The sequence below is a fragment of the Procambarus clarkii genome, chromosome 51 (assembly GCF_040958095.1).
Source record: "Procambarus clarkii isolate CNS0578487 chromosome 51, FALCON_Pclarkii_2.0, whole genome shotgun sequence".
NCBI classification, from domain to species: domain Eukaryota; kingdom Metazoa; phylum Arthropoda; class Malacostraca; order Decapoda; family Cambaridae; genus Procambarus; species Procambarus clarkii.
The window spans coordinates 8,207,510-8,235,409 of record NC_091200.1 but is presented as its reverse complement, the minus strand read 5'-3'; the positions used below and the strand labels follow the sequence as shown (position 1 = coordinate 8,235,409).

Genomic DNA, 27,900 nt, shown 5'->3' with positions numbered 1-27,900 from the left:
TAATCTTGGGCATAGTATTTTATCAAATCACCTCATTCTTTGGGGCACACGTGAGGAACACAAATGCGAACAAACCTGAATGGTCCCCAGGCATACATGCAACTGAAAACTCACACCCCAGAAGTGACTCTAACCCATACTGCCAGGAGCACTATGCAACTGGTGTACAGGGCACCTTATCCACTCAACCATCACGACCGGACAAAAGCTGATGGTAGCTGAGGCTATTTCCCTATCAGCCCACCGGCACTCTGATGGTAATCAGTTGCATGTATGCCTTGGGTCCATTCAGGCTTGTTCGTATTTGTGTTCTTCACGTGTGTACCAAAATGCACCTGTGCACCATCATTGATTGCATTAGAAGGCTTAAACGAGTAAAATAACACTAAATTTGGAATAGGATATTGGGAAATTATTGACAAACTTTAATATTTCCAATCTTGTGAATACTATTTACATAAAGACTTAATAATAAAAGGATACATAGTAGAATACACTATTATAAGTGGTAATATCACTATGGGTGGTGATACTCAACGGGTTGTAATATCACTATGGGTGGTGATACTCAACGGGTTGTAATATCACTATGGGTGGTGATACTCAACGGGTTGTAATATCACTATGGGTGGTGATACTCAACGGGTTGTAATATCACTATGGGTGGTGATACTCAACGGGTTGTAATATCACTATGGGTGGTGATACTCAACGGGTTGTAATATCACTATGGGTGGTGATACTCAACGGGTTGTAATATCACTATGGGTGGTGATACTCAACGGGTTGTAATGTCACTATGGGTGGTGATACTCAACGGGTTGTAATATCACTATGGGTGGTGACGGGCTGACACAAACACAAAATCTTCATGAATGCAGCCCTGGAGGTTAGAGGGTAGATCAGAGAAAGGAGGAAAGATACAGTCACTGATGGAATATGCATTATGTAAGCTCCGCCTCTGTAAGCAATATGTTGAATTTAAAAAAACAACTGCTTACACTGAGTGAAGTAAAATAACAATATGAACTCTAGTGGTCCGAATTGCGGTTACCTCAGCTGCTCGGAACTTTGCCATGAAAGTTTAATAGGTTAACTTTTCTTCAGGCGAATCGGACACAGGGCGTTTGAAACAGATCGTGAGCCGTGGATCTAGAGAGGATGTTAAAAGCCGTCTGTATTTGTGGAACTAATGGCACCGCTTCATTCAACATGACCGTTTCTTGCTTTTCAACTTCCAAAGAAGGCTTCACCTGCTTAGGAAAAGAGTATGTGGTAGATGTTGATAGTCTATTAGGTGGTACTTGTTGGGCAGCTATATGAATTTCGCAGTAGCTTCATACATATCATCAGTTTGATCTACTTGTTTTGGGAAGATAAGAGACGGCTTGTACCACAAATGTTGCATATCGAGCAGTTGCATTCCATGCTGCCAAGAACACTGCACTAGTCTGCCTTACGGCATCTGTTTCTTCTACTTGACTTGAAGGTGTCATAGCGTCACCAAATTTCACCAAAATGGCATGTAAATTATAACTTAGTTGCTTCTTAGGCGGCTGCATTTCACCCAGCCATGAACACAGTAATAGCTCAACACTACTGAGGTTGTCTATAAAGACTGACGCAGCGAAGGTGAAGCTTCACCATAAGACACAATAACTGGTGCATGGTGATATTAACACGGTGAAGAAGTTGCAGCATGGTGGGCAGCATTTATGGCCTAGAGATATGAATGCTGTGAACTGGTTCCCATAATAATGTTTACATCAGGGGCTGCTGCAGCAGCTGCAGCGGCAGCATTCCACACCTTCATGAATTCTGCTGTGGCATGTGCAACTTCAGGAGTGAACTGAGGAACTCCATCAACAATTGTTGGAACAGCAGAATATGGAGTAGTTCCAGTAATCTGGTAGAGGTTGGTCTGAATGGTAGGCACTCGTGCAGCGGCATTTCTCCAAGCTTCCATGAATTGTTCAGTGGCTCTCTTGACTTCGTCAGTAGCCTCTACCTGTTGTGGGACACTGGAGGAAGCAGTGGCAGCAACTGCATGTCTAATAGCAGAAGCTTGTTGAGCAGCAGCTTCCCAGGAAGCGATAAATTCAGTAGTTGTTTTCTTGACATCTTCAGCTTGTTGTACTGGCTGTGGCAAAGAGTAAACTGCTTGTTTGACAACAGTTGCACGTTGAGCGGCTTTGTTCCAAGCTGCCATAAATTGATCGGTTGCCCGCTTTACTTCTTCAGTTGCTTCAACCTGCTTTGGAATTTCAATTGAATAGGTGCCAGAGGGCGCAGATTTTACCAGACTTGTTTGAATTTGAGTTGCTCTTGCAGCTGCTTCATTCCATGCTGCCATGAAAACAGCAGTAGCTCTCTGCACTTCTGGGGTAGGTTGGACAGGCTGAGGCAGTGCAGATGGAGAAGCTACATCGTAGGATACAGAGGCTGGTGCATGGTAATGGGAAGATTGTGAATAAGTTGCAGCATGGTGAGATGCCTTGAGAGATGGACGCAGTGAACTGGCTCCCATAATGATGTTTACATCAGGGGCTGCTGCAGCAGCTGCAGCGGCAGCATTCCACACCTTCATGAATTCTGCTGTGGCATGTGCAACTTCAGGAGTGAACTGAGGAACTCCATCAACAATTGTTGGAACAGCAGAATATGGAGTAGTTCCAGTAATCTGGTAGAGGTTGGTCTGAATGGTAGGCACTCGTGCAGCGGCATTTCTCCAAGCTTCCATGAATTGTTCAGTGGCTCTCTTGACTTCGTCAGTAGCCTCTACCTGTTGTGGGACACTGGAGGAAGCAGTGGCAGCAACTGCATGTCTAATAGCAGAAGCTTGTTGAGCAGCAGCTTCCCAGGAAGCGATAAATTCAGTAGTTGTTTTCTTGACATCTTCAGCTTGTTGTACTGGCTGTGGCAAAGAGTAAACTGCTTGTTTGACAACAGTTGCACGTTGAGCGGCTTTGTTCCAAGCTGCCATAAATTGATCGGTTGCCCGCTTTACTTCTTCAGTTGCTTCCACCTGCTTTGGAATTTCAATTGAATAGGTGCCAGAGGGCGCAGATTTTACCAGACTTGTTTGAATTTGAGTTGCTCTTGCAGCTGCTTCATTCCATGCTGCCATGAAAACAGCAGTAGCTCTCTGCACTTCTGGGGTAGGTTGGACAGGCTGAGGCAGTGCAGATGGAGAAGCTACATCGTAGGATACAGAGACTGGTGCATGGTAATGGGAAGATTGTGAATAAGTTGCAGCATGGTGAGATGCCTTGAGAGATGGACGCAGTGAACTGGCTCCCATAATGATGTTTACATCAGGGGCTGCTGCAGCAGCTGCAGCGGCAGCATTCCACACCTTCATGAATTCTGCTGTGGCATGTGCAACTTCAGGAGTGAACTGAGGAACTCCATCAACAATTGTTGGAACAGAAGAATATGGAGTAGTTCCAGTAATCTGGTAGAGGTTGGTCTGAATGGTAGGCACTCGTGCAGCGGCATTTCTCCAAGCTTCCATGAATTGTTCAGTGGCTCTCTTGACTTCGTCAGTAGCCTCTACCTGTTGTGGGACACTGGAGGAAGCAGTGGCAGCAACTGCATGTCTAATAGCAGAAGCTTGTTGAGCAGCAGCTTCCCAGGAAGCGATAAATTCAGTAGTTGTTTTCTTGACATCTTCAGCTTGTTGTACTGGCTGTGGCAAAGAGTAAACTGCTTGTTTGACAACAGTTGCACGTTGAGCGGCTTTGTTCCAAGCTGCCATAAATTGATCGGTTGCCCGCTTTACTTCTTCAGTTGCTTCAACCTGCTTTGGAATTTCAATTGAATAGGTGCCAGAGGGCGCAGATTTTACCAGACTTGTTTGAATTTGAGTTGCTCTTGCAGCTGCTTCATTCCATGCTGCCATGAAAACAGCAGTAGCTCTCTGCACTTCTGGGGTAGGTTGGACAGGCTGAGGCAGTGCAGATGGAGAAGCTACATCGTAGGATACAGAGGCTGGTGCATGGTAATGGGAAGATTGTGAATAAGTTGCAGCATGGTGAGATGCCTTGAGAGATGGACGCAGTGAACTGGCTCCCATAATGATGTTTACATCAGGGGCTGCTGCAGCAGCTGCAGCGGCAGCATTCCACACCTTCATGAATTCTGCTGTGGCATGTGCAACTTCAGGAGTGAACTGAGGAACTCCATCAACAATTGTTGGAACAGCAGAATATGGAGTAGTTCCAGTAATCTGGTAGAGGTTGGTCTGAATGGTAGGCACTCGTGCAGCGGCATTTCTCCAAGCTTCCATGAATTGTTCAGTGGCTCTCTTGACTTCGTCAGTAGCCTCTACCTGTTGTGGGACACTGGAGGAAGCAGTGGCAGCAACTGCATGTCTAATAGCAGAAGCTTGTTGAGCAGCAGCTTCCCAGGAAGCGATAAATTCAGTAGTTGTTTTCTTGACATCTTCAGCTTGTTGTACTGGCTGTGGCAAAGAGTAAACTGCTTGTTTGACAACAGTTGCACGTTGAGCGGCTTTGTTCCAAGCTGCCATAAATTGATCGGTTGCCCGCTTTACTTCTTCAGTTGCTTCCACCTGCTTTGGAATTTCAATTGAATAGGTGCCAGAGGGCGCAGATTTTACCAGACTTGTTTGAATTTGAGTTGCTCTTGCAGCTGCTTCATTCCATGCTGCCATGAAAACAGCAGTAGCTCTCTGCACTTCTGGGGTAGGTTGGACAGGCTGAGGCAGTGCAGATGGAGAAGCTACATCGTAGGATACAGAGACTGGTGCATGGTAATGGGAAGATTGTGAATAAGTTGCAGCATGGTGAGATGCCTTGAGAGATGGACGCAGTGAACTGGCTCCCATAATGATGTTTACATCAGGGGCTGCTGCAGCAGCTGCAGCGGCAGCATTCCACACCTTCATGAATTCTGCTGTGGCATGTGCAACTTCAGGAGTGAACTGAGGAACTCCATCAACAATTGTTGGAACAGCAGAATATGGAGTAGTTCCAGTAATCTGGTAGAGGTTGGTCTGAATGGTAGGCACTCGTGCAGCGGCATTTCTCCAAGCTTCCATGAATTGTTCAGTGGCTCTCTTGACTTCGTCAGTAGCCTCTACCTGTTGTGGGACACTGGAGGAAGCAGTGGCAGCAACTGCATGTCTAATAGCAGAAGCTTGTTGAGCAGCAGCTTCCCAGGAAGCGATAAATTCAGTAGTTGTTTTCTTGACATCTTCAGCTTGTTGTACTGGCTGTGGCAAAGAGTAAACTGCTTGTTTGACAACAGTTGCACGTTGAGCGGCTTTGTTCCAAGCTGCCATAAATTGATCGGTTGCCCGCTTTACTTCTTCAGTTGCTTCAACCTGCTTTGGAATTTCAATTGAATAGGTGCCAGAGGGCGCAGATTTTACCAGACTTGTTTGAATTTGAGTTGCTCTTGCAGCTGCTTCATTCCATGCTGCCATGAAAACAGCAGTAGCTCTCTGCACTTCTGGGGTAGGTTGGACAGGCTGAGGCAGTGCAGATGGAGAAGCTACATCGTAGGATACAGAGGCTGGTGCATGGTAATGGGAAGATTGTGAATAAGTTGCAGCATGGTGAGATGCCTTGAGAGATGGACGCAGTGAACTGGCTCCCATAATGATGTTTACATCAGGGGCTGCTGCAGCAGCTGCAGCGGCAGCATTCCACACCTTCATGAATTCTGCTGTGGCATGTGCAACTTCAGGAGTGAACTGAGGAACTCCATCAACAATTGTTGGAACAGCAGAATATGGAGTAGTTCCAGTAATCTGGTAGAGGTTGGTCTGAATGGCAGGCACTCGTGCAGCGGCATTTCTCCAAGCTTCCATGAATTGTTCAGTGGCTCTCTTGACTTCGTCAGTAGCCTCTACCTGTTGTGGGACACTGGAGGAAGCAGTGGCAGCAACTGCATGTCTAATAGCAGAAGCTTGTTGAGCAGCAGCTTCCCAGGAAGCGATAAATTCAGTAGTTGTTTTCTTGACATCTTCAGCTTGTTGTACTGGCTGTGGCAAAGAGTAAACTGCTTGTTTGACAACAGTTGCACGTTGAGCGGCTTTGTTCCAAGCTGCCATAAATTGATCGGTTGCCCGCTTTACTTCTTCAGTTGCTTCCACCTGCTTTGGAATTTCAATTGAATAGGTGCCAGAGGGCGCAGATTTTACCAGACTTGTTTGAATTTGAGTTGCTCTTGCAGCTGCTTCATTCCATGCTGCCATGAAAACAGCAGTAGCTCTCTGCACTTCTGGGGTAGGTTGGACAGGCTGAGGCAGTGCAGATGGAGAAGCTACATCGTAGGATACAGAGGCTGGTGCATGGTAATGGGAAGATTGTGAATAAGTTGCAGCATGGTGAGATGCCTTGAGAGATGGACGCAGTGAACTGGCTCCCATAATGATGTTTACATCAGGGGCTGCTGCAGCAGCTGCAGCGGCAGCATTCCACACCTTCATGAATTCTGCTGTGGCATGTGCAACTTCAGGAGTGAACTGAGGAACTCCATCAACAATTGTTGGAACAGCAGAATATGGAGTAGTTCCAGTAATCTGGTAGAGGTTGGTCTGAATGGTAGGCACTCGTGCAGCGGCATTTCTCCAAGCTTCCATGAATTGTTCAGTGGCTCTCTTGACTTCGTCAGTAGCCTCTACCTGTTGTGGGACACTGGAGGAAGCAGTGGCAGCAACTGCATGTCTAATAGCAGAAGCTTGTTGAGCAGCAGCTTCCCAGGAAGCGATAAATTCAGTAGTTGTTTTCTTGACATCTTCAGCTTGTTGTACTGGCTGTGGCAAAGAGTAAACTGCTTGTTTGACAACAGTTGCACGTTGAGCGGCTTTGTTCCAAGCTGCCATAAATTGATCGGTTGCCCGCTTTACTTCTTCAGTTGCTTCCACCTGCTTTGGAATTTCAATTGAATAGGTGCCAGAGGGCGCAGATTTTACCAGACTTGTTTGAATTTGAGTTGCTCTTGCAGCTGCTTCATTCCATGCTGCCATGAAAACAGCAGTAGCTCTCTGCACTTCTGGGGTAGGTTGGACAGGCTGAGGCAGTGCAGATGGAGAAGCTACATCGTAGGATACAGAGGCTGGTGCATGGTAATGGGAAGATTGTGAATAAGTTGCAGCATGGTGAGATGCCTTGAGAGATGGACGCAGTGAACTGGCTCCCATAATGATGTTTACATCAGGGGCTGCTGCAGCAGCTGCAGCGGCAGCATTCCACACCTTCATGAATTCTGCTGTGGCATGTGCAACTTCAGGAGTGAACTGAGGAACTCCATCAACAATTGTTGGAACAGCAGAATATGGAGTAGTTCCAGTAATCTGGTAGAGGTTGGTCTGAATGGTAGGCACTCGTGCAGCGGCATTTCTCCAAGCTTCCATGAATTGTTCAGTGGCTCTCTTGACTTCGTCAGTAGCCTCTACCTGTTGTGGGACACTGGAGGAAGCAGTGGCAGCAACTGCATGTCTAATAGCAGAAGCTTGTTGAGCAGCAGCTTCCCAGGAAGCGATAAATTCAGTAGTTGTTTTCTTGACATCTTCAGCTTGTTGTACTGGCTGTGGCAAAGAGTAAACTGCTTGTTTGACGACAGTTGCACGTTGAGCGGCTTTGTTCCAAGCTGCCATAAATTGATCGGTTGCCCGCTTTACTTCTTCAGTTGCTTCAACCTGCTTTGGAATTTCAATTGAATAGGTGCCAGAGGGCGCAGATTTTACCAGACTTGTTTGAATTTGAGTTGCTCTTGCAGCTGCTTCATTCCATGCTGCCATGAAAACAGCAGTAGCTCTCTGCACTTCTGGGGTAGGTTGGACAGGCTGAGGCAGTGCAGATGGAGAAGCTACATCGTAGGATACAGAGGCTGGTGCATGGTAATGGGAAGATTGTGAATAAGTTGCAGCATGGTGAGATGCCTTGAGAGATGGACGCAGTGAACTGGCTCCCATAATGATGTTTACATCAGGGGCTGCTGCAGCAGCTGCAGCGGCAGCATTCCACACCTTCATGAATTCTGCTGTGGCATGTGCAACTTCAGGAGTGAACTGAGGAACTCCATCAACAATTGTTGGAACAGCAGAATATGGAGTAGTTCCAGTAATCTGGTAGAGGTTGGTCTGAATGGTAGGCACTCGTGCAGCGGCATTTCTCCAAGCTTCCATGAATTGTTCAGTGGCTCTCTTGACTTCGTCAGTAGCCTCTACCTGTTGTGGGACACTGGAGGAAGCAGTGGCAGCAACTGCATGTCTAATAGCCGAAGCTTGTTGAGCAGCAGCTTCCCAGGAAGCGATAAATTCAGTAGTTGTTTTCTTGACGGCTTCAGCTTGTTGTACTGGCTGTGGCAAAGAGTAAACTGCTTGTTTGACGACAGTTGCACGTTGAGCGGCTTTGTTCCAAGCTGCCATAAATTGATCGGTTGCCCGCTTTACTTCTTCAGTTGCTTCAACCTGCTTTGGAATTTCAATTGAATAGGTGCCAGAGGGCGCAGATTTTACCAGACTTGTTTGAATTTGAGTTGCTCTTGCAGCTGCTTCATTCCATGCTGCCATGAAAACAGCAGTAGCTCTCTGCACTTCTGGGGTAGGTTGGACAGGCTGAGGCAGTGCAGATGGAGAAGCTACATCGTAGGATACAGAGGCTGGTGCATGGTAATGGGAAGATTGTGAATAAGTTGCAGCATGGTGAGATGCCTTGAGAGATGGACGCCATGAACTGTCTCCCATTATGATGTTTACATCAGGGGCTGCTGCAGCAGCTGCAGCGGCAGCATTCCATACCTTCATGAATTCTGCTGTGGCATGTGCAACTTCAGGAGTGAACTGAGGAACTCCATCAACAATTGTTGGAACAGCAGAATATGGAGTAGTTCCAGTAATCTGGTAGAGGTTGGTCTGAATGGTAGGCACTCGTGCAGCGGCATTTCTCCAAGCTTCCATGAATTGTTCAGTGGCTCTCTTGACTTCGTCTGTAGCCTCTACCTGTTGTGGGACACCGGAGGAAGCAGTGGCAGCAACTGCATGTCTAATAGCTGAAGCTTGTTGAGCAGCAGCTTCCCAGGAAGCCATAAATTCAGCAGTTGTTTTCTTGACATCTTCAGTTTGTTGTACAGGCTGTGGCAAAGAGTAAACTGCTTGTTGGACAACAGTTGCACGTCGAGCAGCCTTGTTCCAAGCTGCCATAAATTGAGCGGTTGCCCTCTTTACTTCTTCAGTTGCTTCTACCTGCTTCGGAATTTGAATTGTATAGGTGCCAGAGGGCGCAGATTTTACCAGAGTTGTTTGAATTTGAGTTGCTCTTGCAGCTGCTTCATTCCATGCTGCCATGAAAGCAGCAGTAGCTCTCTGCGCTTCTGGGGTAGGCTGGACAGGCTGAGGCAGTGCATGAGAAACAGAAGAACCATATGCTACATTATAAGTGATATGTGCAGGGTGAGTACCTATTGGATATGTTGCCTGGTATTGGTTCACTGGATAAGCTTCAACTCTATGAATGACAGGTGAGGAAACATGATGTCCTCTTTGTAGTGGCCCAGTGGGTTCCGCTCCACCGTATGTAAAGACTTCATGTTTACAGTCATGCGGAAGAGGCGATCCCACAGCTGCCACCAGTAACACTGCAAGCACCTGCAAGTTTAAAAATATAAATACGCTTACAATATAATCTCAAAATTATCGATGTTTGTTATTTTTATTTTTACATGTTCCTGTTCATCGTGCTTATTAGAAAAAGGCTGTAACACTGATATAACGCTTACATACACACATACACACACACACACACACACACACACACACACACACACACACACACACACACACACACACACACACACACACACACAAACACACACACAGACCTCAGATTGGGGTGAAGTCACCAGTGGAGTCCCACAGGCCTCTATACTCGGTCCTATCCTGTTTCTGATATACGTAAATGATCTCCTGGAGGGTATAAACTCACTTCTCTCAATGTTTGCTGACGAAGTCAAAATTATGAGAAGGATTAAGACAGAGGAGGACTGCTTGAGGCTTCAAGAAAACCTAGACAGACTGAAGGAATGGTCGAACAAATGATTGTTAGAGTTTAACCCAAGCAAATGTAATGTAATGAAGATAGGTGTATGGAGCAGGAAGCCAGATAAAAGGTATCATCTGGAAGATGAAATTCTTCAAGAGTCAGAGAGAGAAAAAGACTTGGGGGTTGATATCACGCCAGACTTGTTCCCTGCAGCCCATATCAAGAGGATAACATCAACGGTATATGCCAGGCTGGCCAGCATAAGAACGGCATTTAGAAACTTGTGTAAGGAATCATTCAAAACTTTGTATACCACATATGTCAGGCCGATCCTGGATTATGCAGCCCCAGCATGGAGACCATATCTAGTTAAGGATAAGACTAAACTGGAAAAGATTCAAAGGTTTGCCACCAGGCTAGTACCCGTGCTGAGAGGTGTAAGCTAGAAGGAGAGACTACGGGAATTAAACCTCACGTCGCTGGAAGACAGAAGAGTTAGGGGGACATGATCACCACATTCAAGATTCTCAAAGGAATTGACAGGGTAGATAAAGACAGGCTATTTAACACAAGAGGCACACGCACTAGTGGATACAGGTGGAAATTGAGTGCCCAAATGAGCCACAGAGATATTAGAAAAAAACTTTTTTAGTGTCAGAGTGGTTGACAAATGGAATGCATTAGGAAGTGATGTGGTGAAGGCTGACTCCATACACAGTTTCAAATGTAGATATGATAGAGCCCAATAGGCTCAGGAACTTGTACACCTGTTGATTGACGGTTGAGAGGCGGGACCAAAGAGCCAGAGCTCAACCCCCGCAAGCACAATTAGGTGAGTACACACACACACACACACACACAATCCTGTAAGACCAATCCTGGAGTATGCGGCCCCAGCATGGAGCCCGTACCTTGTCAAGCACAAGACGAAGCTGGAAAAAGTCCAAAGGTATGCCACTAGACTAGTCCCAGATCTTAGAGGCATGACTTACGAGGAAAGGCTGCGGGAAATATACCTTACGATACTGGAAGACAGAAGAGTAAGTGGAGACATGATCACAACCTACAAAATCCTCAGGGGAATCGATCGGGTAAACAAGGATAAACTATTCAACACTGGTGGGACGCGAACAAGGGGACACAAGTGGAAATGAGTACCCACATGAGCCACAGGGACGTTAGAAGGAACTTTTTCAGTGTCAGAGTAGTTAACGGATGGAATGCATTAGGCAGTGATGTGGTGGAGGCTGACTCCATACACAGTTTTAAATGTAGATATGATAGAACAAATCCGCAAGGGCGTGACGAGGATTCGAACCTGCGTCCGGGAGCATCCCAGACACTGTCTTAATCGACTGAGCTACGACAGGGTAAAAGGGTTGAAACCGAAGTTCTACTGAACTTACTGGATTTGTTCATTTGATGCATCACTTTAGTGTGATCTCTGTGTGTGTAGATATGATAAGAGGCCAGTTGGCTCAAGAATCTGTGCATCAGTTGATTGGCTGTTGAGAGGCGGCACCAAAGAGCCAGAGTTCAACCCCCGCAAGAACAACTAGGTGAGTGCACATTCAACTGTCAAAAGCAAATGTGTTTTTTAACATGGCATTGCAATACACTCTTTTATGCCACATAAATGGCAAAACTAGCGGCGGGTCTCCAACACTGTCATACCATCGTCATAGTTTTACAATGTTGGAAAGGTCACACACACGCATTCATATCTAATAATATATATATATTTGGTGGCTGTGGATAAATTATTTAATTAATAATGACAAAAATTAGATTCTGCATAAAGAACTAAGGTTGCTGTGATAAATTACTGGAATTAGGCGAGTGTTAGGCAAGTATTAGGAATTAGACAAATTCTACGCAGCTTACGAGAATAACATTGTAATGACAAGCTAATATATATATATATATATATATATATATATATATATATATATATATATATATATATATATATATATATATATATATATATATATATATATATATATATATATATATATATATATACACGAGAGAAATATCTAATAGGTGAGTAGTAAATGACGGAAACCTGAAAACAAGGTAAAAGAATCAGTTTGGAAAATGTAATATTGTTATACAGAATATATCAGGACAGAATCAATGTTACCTACCTAGAAATATTTGAAAAGAAGAATGGAACAATAGGGTATGAGGTTGTGTGTAAGAGTTAGTCACATAATCATGTAGGGGATTGATGATCAATTCTCACTAAGAAATGATCAGTAAAAGTTTATCGTTCTTCTCTATTATTAGCAAAAGAATCTAGTCGGCGATAGAACAGAATAGTGTGAACCATTTAAACTCTCTCCTGAACATTTTACTCAGATATATATTTTTTCATACTAGCTGTACCTGGCCACGTGTTGCTGTGGCTCAGCAACCTTTCCCTGTCTCCCAGTCCTCCCCACCATTCCCCCCTCCCTCCTCGTCTCGTCCTCCCAAACATTCCCCACTCCCCCGGCTCTCGTCTTCCCCCACCATCCCCCACTCCAGCGTCCTCTCGTCCTTTTAACCATTCCCCACCTGCCCCGTCCCCTCGTCCTCCCCACCATTCCCCCCTTCCCCGTCCGTTCGTCCTCCCAACCATCCCCCACTCTACCATTCCCCACTCCACCGTCCCCACATCCTCCTCACCATCTCCCACTTGCTCGTCCCCTCGTCCTCTCTTCCATTCCCCCCTCCCCCGTCCCCTCGTTCTCCCCACCATTACCCCCTACCTTGTCCTGTCGTCCTCTCCACCATCCCCTACTCCCTTTCCCTCGTCCTCCCCACCATTCCCCACTCCCTCGTCCGATGTATTCCCAAATGATCTGATATTACCCATCAGAAAATTGGGAACATCAAATGATCTGATGTTCCCATCACTAAAATATAAGAAAAACAGTTAAAAAACCAAAGGAAAAAAAATAAATTATGCTCACAAAATGAATGGTATGGTACACAACACAGCTCAATTCCAACGCAATGTCACATAAAATAATTAAATCCAAAAGAAAATAATCGAATTCTTTGAAAAATCCATTTATCAAAGCAATCGGAAACATTGAAATGGAATTGTAACATATTTAGTATAACATGTGTTGTTATTATGTGCAACAGGTGGCGCTATTTTTCAAAATAGCATGTTTTTACCTGTCACAGACGTGGCATCTATATAGTAGGTACATAATAACACGTGGGTATTCGAATGTTTCAAAGCAATTGGGGAAGAAGTATTAAAGATTACAGCGTGTGTTGCTCTTACGTCCAACAGATGGCGCTGTTTTTAAAAAATCATGTTTTTTTTCCTGTCACAGGTGAGGCATGTATATAGTAGGTATTTAAAAACACGCGCCTATTCGAATGCAACGTAGTGTCAAAAATTTCAAAGCAATCAGTAAAGAGGTTTCAAAGATTTCTCTCACATGAAGAATACATGAAAAACACAGTTTTTCAAAAAAGCATGTTTTTTCCCTTCACAGACATGACATCTATATAGTATGTATATATAAACCCGCTCGGATGCAAATGGAACGTTGTGTCAGAGTTTCAAAGCAATCGGTGATGAACTTTCGGAGATTAGCGATTTTGAACAAACTAATATTTACATTTTTATTTATATAGATATAGTCTTCAGAACATATGCATGTTTGTAATGGTAATGTCTTCTCGCAGATATAATAACATAGGATAAGAACCCACACTTGTGTATGTGTGAAAATTATGTAAGGACTTTACACCAAGTTTTTCGCACTCTCCTGAGTGCTTTGTCAAGGTCTGAGTGATTAGGACGAGACTTACATCTCAACCCTATACAAGTTAGACGTTGATTAGACGTTGAGATGTAAGTCTCGTCCTGACCACACAGTCAGACCTTGACAAAACACTCAGGAGAGTGCGAAAAACTTAGCAGTTTTTCGCACTCTCGTACGTGCGTTGGGAGCCCACAGAATGAATATACGGTAAAAAGTCTGTTGCCTCGGCCCTGAGTATTTCGTTTCCACCTACTTAACGAAAGGGCATGGGGGACCGACTCCATCTCCTCTGTGACCGTTTCCCCTATATACGCCAGTCTTTCCGCCAAGTCTGGTGAGTTTGGTCAAACTTCAAGCTTCTGGCCCTCAACCTAAGATAAACAAACTGACAGAAATCCTCTTTTATAGCTACAGATTTCCTTTTGTCAGGGACAGGAAGTATTATAGGATTAACGAAGTACCCACTGGCCCAAGGACAACGGCAGACCTTCCTCAGAAGGAAACCCAAAATAATTGTCAGTCCTAGGTACCTATATTACTGCTCGGTGAAGAGAGGGCTCGGTTGAAAGGATGGTGCCCATATGTCTCTGTCCTGTCACGAGAATCCGGAAATTTTCGACTGTGAATCTGACTGCGAATCTTATCTATGAATCTTATCTAATCAAAAACATGAAGTTGTAAAAAATTCAGAGGTATGCCACAAGACTAGTTCTAGAACTAAAAGGTATGAATTACGAGGAAAGGCTATAAATAGTAAACTTCACGTCGCTGAATTTTCAGGGAAACTGATAGGGCAGACAAAAACATTAATTTTAAGGAATGGGTGGAACTTGAACAAGGGAACACAGGTGGAAACGTAAGTACCCAAATGATGCAGATACTTTTTTCAGTAATAGAATTATGAACAAATGTAATGCACTAAAAAGTGAGGTAGTAGATGCAGACTCTATTCACAGTTTTAAATGTAAACACGATGGAGCTCAGTAGGCTCTGGAACCTGTACACAAGTTGATTGAATGTTATGAAGCTGGACCAAAGAGCCGAAGTTCAACCCTAGGAAGCGCAATTTATTATGTATATAACTACTTAAAAAAAACAAATTACTCGCATGTAAAAGTATATGTAATTTGATTCCACTTCAATGAAAGAGTGCAGATGTGTTTCCCATGTATACGGAAGTGCACCACACACATACAAACGTCACGTGTGTGTAGTGCTTGTAAACACGATTACTGAGAATGAGGGTGAACACTAAACACAAGTACCAAGGCAACGATATAAAGTGTCCATATAGTATGTCGCCACCCTGCGGTCTTGCGAACGAGTTTAATGTTCATATCTTCCAGATTTGGTGCTGTTCACCTGTTTCAGACACGATAATGTCTATTTGTTCCAAACACGGTACTGTTAAATTTGTTTTCTAATCACGGTACTGTTAAATCTGTTCTCTAATCACGGTTCTGTTCATCTGTTCCAGACACGGCACTGTTCATCTGTTCCACATACGATACTGTTTAATCTGTTCCAAACACGGTATCGTTAAATTTGTTCCAAAAAACACGGTATTATTCATCTGTTACAAACATGGTACTGTTTAATCTGTTCCAAACACGGTACTGTTTAATCTGTTCCAGACATAGCACTGTTTAACGGTACTTTTCATCTGTTCCACACACGATACTGTTTAATCTGTTCCAAACACGGTATCGTTAAATTTGTTCCAAAAAACACGGTATTATTCATCTGTTACAAACATGGTACTGTTTAATCTGTTCCAAACACGGTACTGTTTAATCTGTTCCAAACACGGTACTGTTTAATCTGTTCGAGACACTGTACTGCTCATCTCTTCCGGACAAAGTATTCTTCAGAAAGACTTTCGTTTACACATATGTCGTTATATAATTAAATATTGTTACCATAAATTATATGCGTAGCTAACTAAATTTCGGGGTTCAGTTTCTGAGCCCATAATATACTTTAACCCTTCCCACTACCACTCACTGGTTGGGTATAGGGTCCACTACCACTCACAGGATGGGTATAGGGTCCATTACCACTCACAGGATGGGTATAGGGTCCGCTACCACTCACAGGATGGGTATAGGGTCCACTACCACTCACAGGATGGGTATAGGGTCCACTACCACTCACAGGATGGGTATAGAGTCCACTATCCCTCATAGGTTGGGTATAGGGTGTTTCAAAGATTCATAGCAATTTCTAATGTCCAATTTCAGCTGAATTTACCTGACGACCATCATCTCTAGTGGCCTCGACAAGGACCGGAAGGGCGGCTTGTCAGAGGTCCCTCCATGAAGCTAAATATGAGGGCATTCAGTAAAATGAGGTACGGTATACAGTGGAAGTTTCTTGAAACTTTTGCAAAGGATAATCAAAGGGAAGTTTTGTATTAGTCGTTAAATTACATTTACATTAGCTTCATTTAATAAGAAACAAAATTTAATTGAACCAGAATAATAGTAAGATAACTATATTTTGATATGGAAGCCGCTAAATGGAAAATTCCAACTGTTAAAAATATAATAAGCGTTACTAGAAATGTTAATGTGCAGTGATTCACATCTTCCCAGATAGAGAAATGTCGCGAGAATGTTCAGTTCAAACACCATTATAGATTAGTCACTCTGATACGCAGAAATTTAACTAAAGATACAATTTTGATAATATTTTTTCTCCACTGTATTGCTTGGTTAGTTATGGTATACATTAATAATCTTTAACTCGATTTTTGTTGATTCGAAGTGCAACAGTTTCAAAGAGCCGGCAGTCCACCGAACACCACAGTAATTTAACGTCCTCATAGATGATGTTATAAGATCACTAGGTTGCTGTTGGCGTTGGGGGTGTAAAATGTGCATGTGTTGTTAGTTGGAGAAGAGAGGTTGAGAGCTCACCAAACACTTCATGACGAGCCGCACGATCCGTGCCGTGGCTTGGTCTGGCGTGTCCTGCTTTTATACCCCAGCCACACCCACGGACACCTAGGCCCCGCCCCGAGCCTTGTCCTGTCTTTCTGCCCGCCCAACCCCTCCCACCATGTACCCTGCCCAACCCCTCCCACCATGTACCCTACCCAACCCCTCCCACCATGTCTCCGCCCAACCACTCCCACCATCCCTCCCACCCGTGTAGTACCCTAGGCACCCTGCTTCCCGCTCTCTAATATCATTCAACACTTACCATCGACGGGAAGTTCCCAGATAACGGAATAGCTGAACCACGTTAAAAAATGAAAAGCACACAAAACAGAGAGGACTAAATACAAAGTATACAGTTGCGAATATATATATTTAAATGCAAAATTTGTTATCCCTAGTAATCTATTTTTTTTGTCTATTTTGTATCACGTATTATTAGTGAAACAAAACAACTTAGAATACAGTACCCAAGGGAAAGGATGAGTCGTTACTCCACCCAGCTCTCTCACCGACAGTAGTTGATCGATTGATATTATTTTCAGCCAGCCTCTTGAGTTACCACAACGGACAAAAAATGTTGCACTAAAACGCACGAACCTAACCTAACTGGCCTAACTTAGCTGACCGATTCATAGAAAACGTGGTTTGTGAACCGCTGATTCATAGTACGTGATATTTTTGTTCTTTGGGGACTAAAAGCAGCGTGAACATCAAGCAGATATCAAGAGCAGCGTTTGATACAGAAAACTCGTGCACTCATTCCATGCGTTATACCACAACCCAGTTATCATATAGATGGGCATGTACTTGACAACTGCGAAACTTACACATACCGCGGGGGTCCCTATTATGAACTCATTTATCTCAAAACTTTGGGAGAGATTAAAGCCCTATAGTGGGTCCTCGATGATGTCACTTGTAGAACTAACATGAGACTTGCTAGAATATTCTACATAGCATTTATCCGTTCTGTGATTGACTACATTGCCCTACATCTCGCATTGTATAAGGTATAGAGATAAAATTCGTTGAAAACAAGGAAACTCAAGGTGCTGTGGAACACTAAAACTCAAGGTGCTGTGGAACAATAAAACTCAAGGTGCTGTGGAACAATAAAACTCAAGGTGCTGTGGAACAATAAAACTCAAGGTGCTGTGGAACACTAAAACTCAAGGTGCTGTGGAACAATAAAACTCAAGGTGCTGTGGAACAATAAAACTCAACGTGCTGTGGAACACTAAAACTCAAGGTGCTGTGGAACACTAAAACTTAAAGTGCTGTGGAACACTAAAACTCAAGGTGCTGTGGAACACTAAAACTTAAGGTGCTGTGGAACACTAAAACTCAAGGTGCTGTGGAACACTAAAACTCAAGGTGCTGTGGAACACTAAAACTCAAGGTGCTGTGGAACACTAAAACTCAAGGTGCTGTGGAACAATAAAACTCAAGGTGCTGTGGAACAATAAAACTGAAGGTGCTGTGGAACAATAAAACTGAAGGTGCTGTGGAACAATAAAACTGAAGGTGCTGTGGAACACTAAAACTCAAGGTGCTGTGGAACAATAAAACTGAAGGTGCTGTGGAACAATAAAACTGAAGGTGCTGTGGAACAATAAAACTGAAGGTGCTGTGGAACAATAAAACTCAAGGTGCTGTGGAACAATAAAACTGAAGGTGCTGTGGAACAATAAAACTGAAGGTGCTGTGGAACAATAAAACTCAAGGTGCTGTGGAACACTAAAATTTAAGGTGCTGTGGAACAATATAACTCAGGGTGCTGTGGAACAATAAAACTCATGGTGCTGTGGAACACTAAAACTCAAGGTGCTGTGGAACACTAAAACTCAAGGTGCTGTGGAACAATATAACTCAGGGTGCTGTGGAACAATAAAACTCTCCTTCATGAGGCAAATGCAGTGTTTGCAGCCCTAACGGAAACTCACACAAAGGACTACCTTGATGGTGAAAAATGGATCTCAGAGTACAATCTTTTCAGATGTGATAGGAAACACCGGCTTCAGGGTGGGGTCAGCCTCTACATCAAAGACACACTCATCTGTACTGAGCTGCTAAACACCACAAATGTCTTCGTGGTGTAGTGGTAAGACACTCGCCTGGCGTTCCGCGAGCGCTATGTCATGGGTTCGTATCCTGGCCGGGGAGGATTTACTGGGCGCAATTCCTTAACTGTAGCCTCTGTTTAACGCAACAGTAGATTGTAAACTCTGTGATAAACCTTTAATGCATTCACTAGAACACTATATTGATGAATGTGAAACCGTAAAGGACTTTAGACCTCCTGGCCTATTGTACCACCAACTGTGTAACTATTTTATTGACTCAGGTGTTCTGGACGACATCCTAACAATTTACCCAAAATTTGCTTGTCCATTTTAAAGAATGAAGAACAATTTCTATTTATATTCTAAGCTGCATCACTTATGAACCCATCCCTGCCCTTGTGTGGCAGTGCACAATAGAAAGTTGTTTTCACATATCCACACATTAAAACATTGATTGTAACCGTGATATATATGTGCTTCAGCCTACAGTTTAGACCTATTGTCTTATGTATGACCCTCTGTCCTGCGTGACAGTGAATACTAGCATTAACCTCAATTTAATAAGACTATCAAAATCCTCAGATTAGGCAAAATTGTAATTAATTTTGTCAATAAAGATGTTAATAATAATAACGCAACAGTAAAATGTGTACTTGGATGAAAAAACGATTCTTCGCGGCAGGGAATCGTATTCCAGGGACCATAGGATTAAGGACTTGCCCGAAACGCTACGCGTACTAGTGGCTGTACAAGAATGTAACAACTCTTGTATATATCTCAAAAAAAAACAAAAAAAAAAAAAAAAAATATGGTGGAAGTGCTGATCATCAAAATAGAGATCCTAAATGTAGTTATTGTCCTTGTATATAAGTCACCGGAGGCAAACCCTCAGCAGTTTAAAGACCAACTAATGAAAATAGAACACTGCTTGGAAAACCTCACAAATCCAGCTCCGAACATCATCCTGCTTGGGGACTTCAACCTACGGCACCTGAAATGGAAGCACCTGGCTAATACAGTAATATCAGAAAGAATACCAGGAAGTAGCCGAAATGAACAGGCACACGCAAATGACCTGCTACGGATGTGCGACAGGTTTGCCTTACACCAGCAAATAGTAAAACCAACTAGGAAGGAGAACAGGCTGGACCTCATTTTCACTAATAATGATGAATTGATCGGGAACATAATGATTACAAATACCTGTTACTCAGATCACAACTTAATTGAAGTTCTGACAACCATGGGGAATGGACCTTCAAAACCAGTCCAGATTCCCGGTGGAGGAGATTTCAGCAAAGTCAACTTCAATAATAAACAGATAAACTGGGAGCAAATAAACCAGGACTTCACAGAAATAAACTGGGAAGAACAGCTAGAAAATGCAAACCTGAACCAGTGCCTGGAAAAAATAAGCTCAGTAGCACTAGAAATATGTTCAAACAGCATACCCCTAAGAAAAAAGAGAAAGAGATGCAGATTGGAACGGGAACGTCGTTCCCTATATAGGCGAAGAAAACGAATCACGGAACAACTTGAGAGTCGCACCCTATCTCAAGAACGGCGAAGAAGGTTAGATAGAGAAATAGAAACAATTGAACTCAAGCTACAAGAATCATACAAAACCCAGGAGAGGCAAAGAGAGCAAAAGGCCATCAGTGAAATAGAGAGAAATCCGAAATATTTTTTCTCCTATGCAAAATCAAGATAAAAAACTACATCTAGTATCGGGCCCCTGCGAAAGGGAGATGGAACTTTCACCGATGACAACAAAGAAATGAGCGAGTTACTGAGGAAGCAGTACGACTCTGTTTTCAGCGAGCCATTAAACGCACTAAAGATTGATAACCCAAATGAATTTTTCATGGATATGATACCAACATCAAATCATATCTCAGACGTCGCCCTATCCCCACTAGATTTTGAAGAAGCCATAAACAGTATGCCTATGCACTCTGCACCAGGCCCGGATTCTTGGAACTCCATATTCATCAAGAACTGTAAAAAACCACTATCGCAGGCCCTTCACATTCTGTGGAGACAAAGCCTAGATACTGGCGTTATCCCTGACATACTAAAAGCAGCAGAGAGAGCACCACTCCATAAAGGAGGAAATAAGGCAGAGGCAAAAAATTACAGATCGATAGCACTAACATCGCACATCATAAAAATTTTTGAGAATGCTAAGAAGTAAGATCACAAAATACATGGAATCACAGCATCTCCATAACCCCGGACAACATGGTTTCAGAACAGGGCGCTCTTGCCTGTCGCAGTTGCTGGACCTTTAAAGAACACAATAAAGTAGCCGTCACAACTGCAAGAAAAATGACAGGTTCGATAACAAGAACTTTTCACACTAGAGATGCTATACCGATGATGATACTTTTCAAATGCTCTCTAGAGTGGAATACTGCTGCACAATGACAGCCCCTTTCAAAGCTGGAGAAATTGCTGACCTGGAGAGCGTGCAGAGATCCTTTACTGCTAGAATCCACTCAGTAAAACATCTAAATTACTGGGACCGACTAAAGAGCCTAAATCTGTACTCCCTTGAGCGCAGGCGGGAGAGATACATAATAATTTACACGTGGAAAATAATTGAGGGGCTGGTCCCAAACCTGCACACAGAAATAACATCACATGAAACCAGAAGACATGTCAGGATGTGCAGAATACCCCCGTTGAAAAGCAGAGGTGCAACAGGTACTCTGAGAGAGAACTCTATCAACATCAGAGGCCCGAGACTGTTCAACACGCTTCCACTACACATAAGGGGCATAACTGGCCGACCCCTCACAGTGTTCAAGAGAGAACTGGATAAGCACCTCCAAAGGATACCTGATCAACCAGGCTGTGACTCATACGTCAGGCTGCGAGCAGCCGCGTCTAACAGCCTGGTTGATCAGTCCAGCAACCAGGAGGCCTGGTCGACGACCGGGCCGCGGGGACGCTAAGCCCCGGAAGCACCTCAAGGTAACCTCAAGGTGAGGTGCTGTTGAACAATAAAACTCAAGGTGCTGTGGAACAATAAAACTCAAGGTGCTGTGGAACACTAAAACTCAAGGTGCTGTGGAACACTAAAACTCAAGGTGCTGTGGAACACTAAAACTCAAGGTGCTGTGGAACACTAAAACTCAAGGTGCTGTGGAACACTAAAACTCAAGGTGCTGTGGAACACTAAAACTCAAGGTGCTGTGGAACACTAAAACTCAAGGTGCTGTGGAACAATAAAACTCAAGGTGCTGTGGAACACTAAAACTCAAGGTGCTGTGGAACACTAAAACTCAAGGTGCTGTGGAACACTAAAACTCAAGGTGCTGTGGAACAATAAAACTCAAGATGCTGTGGAACAATAAAACTCAAGGTGCTGTGGAACACTAAAACTCAAGGTGCTGTGGAACACTAAAACTCAAGGTGCTGTGGAACACTAAAACTCAAGGTGCTGTGGAACACTAAAACTCAAGGTGCTGTGGAACACTAAAACTCAAGGTGCTGTGGAACACTAAGACTCAAGGTGCTGTGGAACAATAAAACTCAAGATGCTGTGGAACAATAAAACTCAAGGTGCTGTGGAACACTAAAACTCAAAGTGCTGTGGAACACTAAAACTCAAGGTGCTGTGGAACACTAAAACTCAAGGTGCTGTGGAACACTAAAACTCAAGGTGCTGTGGAACACTAAAACTCAAGGTGCTGTGGAACACTAAAACTCAAGGTGCTGTGGAACACTAAAACTCAAGGTGCTGTGGAACACTAAAACTCAAGGTGCTGTGCATTTATACTAAGAACAACATAATTTGCATTACAGATGGATGAGTCAACTTTGCCGGGCAATGAATTTTTGCTCCTCGATTATGTGCGCTTTATAAAAGATGAAAGTTTGGGTTACCGTTACCTGTGGCAGGTGGCTACAGGTGACGGATCTCCCAATCCTGAGCACTCCAGTTGCAAACTCTCTGAGCAGGAGCTGCGGCATGATCTCCCACACTACATCACCGAATGCCCAGTTATTAGACCTTATTGGACAAAAATTGACCAACGAGTTATTTGTAAGGCAACTGGAAACTTGTTGTTGAGCAGCTCTTAGAAAACGAGTTTCTGCTGACTAACTTACTTGTACAACTGGTGGAGCACCTTCAATGAATGGTCGCTATCAATGTTTTGTTGCTTATTTGAAGAAAAAAATCATAATATCTTCACGATTCCTTGCGTTATTCGTCACCAACATCTGGGAGCAAAAAACTCTTACTGACTGCTCACATAACACATTATACTCATTACTTCAGCGTAATACCATTAAAACCCATGTTCATTCAACCCATCCTCTCAAATGCACTCATTGAAGTTTGACATATAAATCTCTTAAGGTCACAAACTGATGTACTAAAAATCATAGCGGCTCGCGAAATTGACGTGATGTCAGGTTTGTTGGTGCTCGGTTAGGTGAGGTTCGGCCAATTTTGTACATAATTCCAGACTATTCCGGTAGCTTTGTGCTGAGAACGACGAAGATTTTGAACCTTCACTGCTTGAAATTGAAGTCCTTCGTTGTCAAAGGGTAAATAAACGTTTAAGACGCTTTAGCGAACCTTTCGACACTATAATCGATTTTAATTTTGTTAATTTTACTTATTTATTTATATATACAAGGGTTCTAACATTCTTGTACAGCCACTAGAATGCTGAATCTTGCACGCCTAGCGTTTCCGGCAAGTCCTTAATTTTATGTTCCCTGGAATACGACCCACTAAATCGTTTAACAACAAGGTACCCATTTTACTGTTGGGTAAACAGGCTACAGTTAAGGATTGACGCCCATTAAATCCTCCCTGGCCAGAATGCGAACCCAGGACAAAGCGTTCGCGAAACGCCAGGCGAGTGTCTACACCACGGGGACCTACACCTACATTTATCACTGGAAATAGCGATAAATTAAGAAAGATTAGGCCCAATATTGTTTATTTATTAAGTATATTTGCTAACTTCGATGAGATAAATATGCAGCTGCAGGGGAAATAAGATCAATCTTATTAACGCTAAATCGGTTACCTCAACGTTTAGAGTATTTCAAAATTAAAACGTTTCAAGCACAATATCGTGAGATATACCAATTTATCAGAACTAAAAAACAAAATTGTAATACACGACAATGATTTACGTGTATATTGTGACCATTTGTGTATATTGGATAAAGATGTCTGAGAGATTTAAGGATAATTTTCGTTGGATATTCCAGATTAGGTCATAAATACATTTTCAGATCTTAAAGGAGTTAGAGTAGAGGAGGAAATAAATAAGCTACAAAATGATATAGAGCTGAAGTCAAAGTTTAAGAAGACAAAGAATTCTGGTCACAGAAGAAAATTTTGTTGTTCACTATCCTGCATTCTGAACAGTAAAGACTACTATGCTGCTGACATTTCCATCATCGGTGGTGGAGCTGCCCATCCTCCTAAAGTTTCCCAACGTCAAGAAACTGTCGTACAAAAATTATTGCCCTTATCCTAACCTACCAGAGGACCCAAAACAGAAGGCGGGACAGTGAATTTTGCGAGTCGCTACCGTTTTCTAATATGACTGTTTTTGGCCAAAAGTATACGTAAAAGTATACGTATGTAAAGTATATGCCAAAATGCGACGTTCTGTCGGAAGGACGGATTGAGTGGAGCGCGGTTTAGGCGAGGTCTCAAGAAGCAAGGAAATCAACGTCAAATTACTGAACGTGGCGGTTTAAAACTCCTTCTAGCAACATTAAACCTGACATTGAAAACTATTAAGTCATCAACCTCGTCCACGTTAACAAGGTTGACGAGAAGGGAATTCAAGTCTACAGTTCCCTCGATTAACACTCTTATTTGTACTATTTAAGGGGCCGGAAAACGAAAAATATTCGAATAATATGAAAATTACTTGAAAATGTTATCCAAATCTTCAATTATTTGGCATGAGAGTCGTGAAAATTTCATCACAATATGTTAAGAAATGGATTTTATACGAATATAAAAAAAATAAAAAATAAAGAAGAACGTGTTGATGATAAGAACTGGAACTGAGGGATAATGAAGTGATAAAGAGATGCAGATACACGCTCAAAGAAGAAAAATAGTAGTAAGGAGGGTCCACAAAGTGGATAGCAACTGGGGCCTTTCTAGCATTGCTGAATAATACATAATCATACAAATAATAATGAGTAAGTATGTTATTATGCTGTATTTTGTTATATATCATGAAAATATGCTAATGTTAAAATCTGTTATTTCCACCAAATGTCCAACAATTATTTTTTTTTTTTTTTTTGGGGGGGTGATTTTTATTTTTCTCCTTTGTTTATAATCTGATTTTGTTGTGGCTTCTACATCTTGGAGTATCCATACCCGTCACTACGTATGTGAAGTTTGAACGAAATTAGTCAATGTATTAATCAGCCACAGGTGGCAGGAGTTGTGACTTATTTGATTTTGGCCGAAAACTTTTCAGATTTCAAACTCTATTCTCTTGTCTCTTTTAGGCTGTATTGATGAATGGGGGACCAGATGCAGGCCTTATCACTTATATAAAGTGTACTTATTATCCTTATTAACCCATTATCCTTATATTTGTTTTTGGGGAGTTATTTTTTCTTGACTTCATTTCAACACATATTGACCTACAACTTTCACATATTCGAGTACGAATGCCAAGCAATGTTTATTACAACTTACAAGGAAATCCATGAAGTAGAACGATCATATATAATGCCGAGAACTTGCACTTCATTTTTCTCTATTACTAGATTTTCAGCTTTGAGACGCTTAAACAAATTCAGTTTCTGATCGATTATCACTTTTTTTTATTAATACATCTATGCATCTATAATACATCTATAATTTATTAATACATTTATGCAGCTACCCTAGACTATATGAAAGGGAGTACAGTGTGTCAAAAAAAGCTAACTACATGATGCTAAAAAATTCCCATCACACAGGATGGTTAGTCATACAGAGGCATGTGATATGCAGTCTGCACTGGCAGACTCTGGGTGCATTTTGAGGATTTCATCGACACAAGAATGAATAAGGTAGCAGTGGTAATAAAAGTCCCCATCTCGCAGGATGGTTAGTCATACAGAGCCATATGTTTAGTAGCCTGCACTGGCAAATTTTGGATACACTGTGAGGATATCTTCAAGAATACAAGAGTGAATAAAGTAACTGCAAAACTCCAAGTACTTCATGCCAACTGGTCTGAAAGGTCTAATAACTGGGCATTCGGTGATGTAGTATGGGAGATCATGCCGCAGTTCCTGCTCACAGAGTTTGCACCTGGAGTGCTCAGGATTGGGAGATCCGTCACCTGTAGCTACCTGCCACAGGTAACGGTAACCCAACCTGATCCTTGCAACCATTTTCTCATATTATGTATTATCACGTTCTTTGTTCTACAATATTTATGCTTTGGTGTTTCCATAAACGCAAAAATATTGCAGTTATACATTTTTTCGTCCTCGTTATACATGTTTTGAAAGGCCACATTTAAACAAAAATTGTATACTATGCTATGCTATAAATCAAAATTCTTAAACATAAATATTGAAGCTCATATAAAAATCTCAGATAATAATGACAAATAATGTAATTGGTGACCTTTTTTCATTGTTTTAGGATTATTTGATTTTTGTTTTGTTTTTTCTGAATTTGTGCTCATGTTACGATGTTGATCCCGTTGTAAAAGTTGGAACAGTTATCATGTGGATTAAGCATAAACAAATTGAGAGAGTTTGAGGAGGCTTTAGATAATAGTTTTCCGGCCCCTTAAATGACTCAGATTTTATTAATCGGGTGTATCAAATTTTTAATAAACGTGCAAGTTTAAATAGTATAGTTATTTATTTAATTGTATTATTATCTTCTTTAGTGGGTTATATACATTATTATTTTAAATAATTGCTTTCATGGTGGGTAGGGGCACTGTCAATATCGGGGCGTAGCCCTTAGAATTCCGGTCTCTTAAGCCTGGGTGCCCAGGTTCGAGTCGTGGTAGTCAGACTTAACATGACTCCGGACTGGTTTGCTGAATTGGAGAATTTATCAGTCTACTCTTTAATTTAAAAATGTACCATTAAAACGCCAATGTGAGAACGAAATTTAGTAAGGGGGAGTTTAAAATGTAGGATATGAGTTTATAGAACCAAGAGGCCGGAAGTTCAAAAAAGTTTGGGAATCATTAATATTGAAGACGATAAAAACATACCTTGTGTTGGTTCCAGGGATCTTCGTCTCCGAGGCCCGGTCTTTGAACAGGGGGAATAATATAGAAGACGGAAATAAGACAAAAACACTAACTCAGTTTAGGCGCTAAAGAACACGTTTCCAACACCAGGCTCCGGCCGAATGCACTCAACAAAAACTGCTTTGGTAAGTATTTAAATTGCAGCTGTTAAAATGTTAATATCGCAAATATCTGTGTCTGAAGACACGTACCCCCTTTGACCTTCGGGGGTTGCGTGTAGTACTCTAAGACTGAAGTAGCGCTCCCCCTTGCCTCCAGGGGTAGGGTGTAGGACCCAGAGATGATGGGAGCGCAAATGAACCGTTAGCCAGACTGTGACAGCTGAAATCTGACGTGTCTCGTGCGTCCGCCACCCGCCCACTCACAATAACAGTGTCGTAATGGGCTAGATAAACTCTGCCGTTCACAGCAACACTTCAGGTTGTTGTGTGATCAGTTCTGTGACGTTGCATCAGGCTCCATCCCCAGTCAACCCCCTCCACCCCCATACTCTTATTTTTACTGCCCTCTCCCGTCCTTCCCTCATCCTTCAGAACTTACCTGAAGCGGAGTACGTGGCATTGTAGGAGGATAGGGGGCAACACTGAAGTTTATATTTCCAGTGCATTAATCAAATTAGGTCACAAGCAACTTTTTGTATTTATTCACTTAACTTCATATTCAGATAACTGAATTTTGTTCTATTTTCCTGTACATTAGCCATCAAACCGGCTAGAATATATGCAAAAGGCTCGGGTAACATTGCGTTCCACGTTTTTTTAGTCTGGATATTCTGCTAAAGAATGCTTAATTGTTAGCGGGTTTTACGTTGCACATTAAAGGTTGATCTATGTTTT

The 27,900-nt window shown here is 42.6% G+C and overlaps 1 protein-coding gene and 1 pseudogene across 2 annotated transcripts; both read right to left on the bottom strand.

Annotated features, from left to right (window-relative positions):
- Positions 1-412: 412 nt before the first annotated feature.
- On the bottom strand, positions 413-1,562 carry LOC138351888 (uncharacterized; annotated as a pseudogene).
- LOC123774613 (uncharacterized) lies at positions 413-27,640 on the bottom strand. 2 transcript variants are annotated; one of them, XM_069303917.1, is made up of 2 exons: positions 27,605-27,640; positions 413-9,619 (listed from the first exon to the last, which is right to left on the bottom strand). In XM_069303917.1, exons 1-2 carry the CDS (start codon positions 27,623-27,625, stop codon positions 1,721-1,723), a joined length of 7,920 nt encoding a protein of 2,639 aa, XP_069160018.1. In that variant the 5' UTR covers positions 27,626-27,640; the 3' UTR covers positions 413-1,720. The 2 variants fall into 2 exon arrangements, with proteins under 2 accessions (XP_069160018.1, XP_069160019.1); XM_069303918.1 differs by lacking the exon at positions 27,605-27,640 and adding an exon at positions 16,705-16,775.
- Positions 27,641-27,900: the final 260 nt, after the last annotated feature.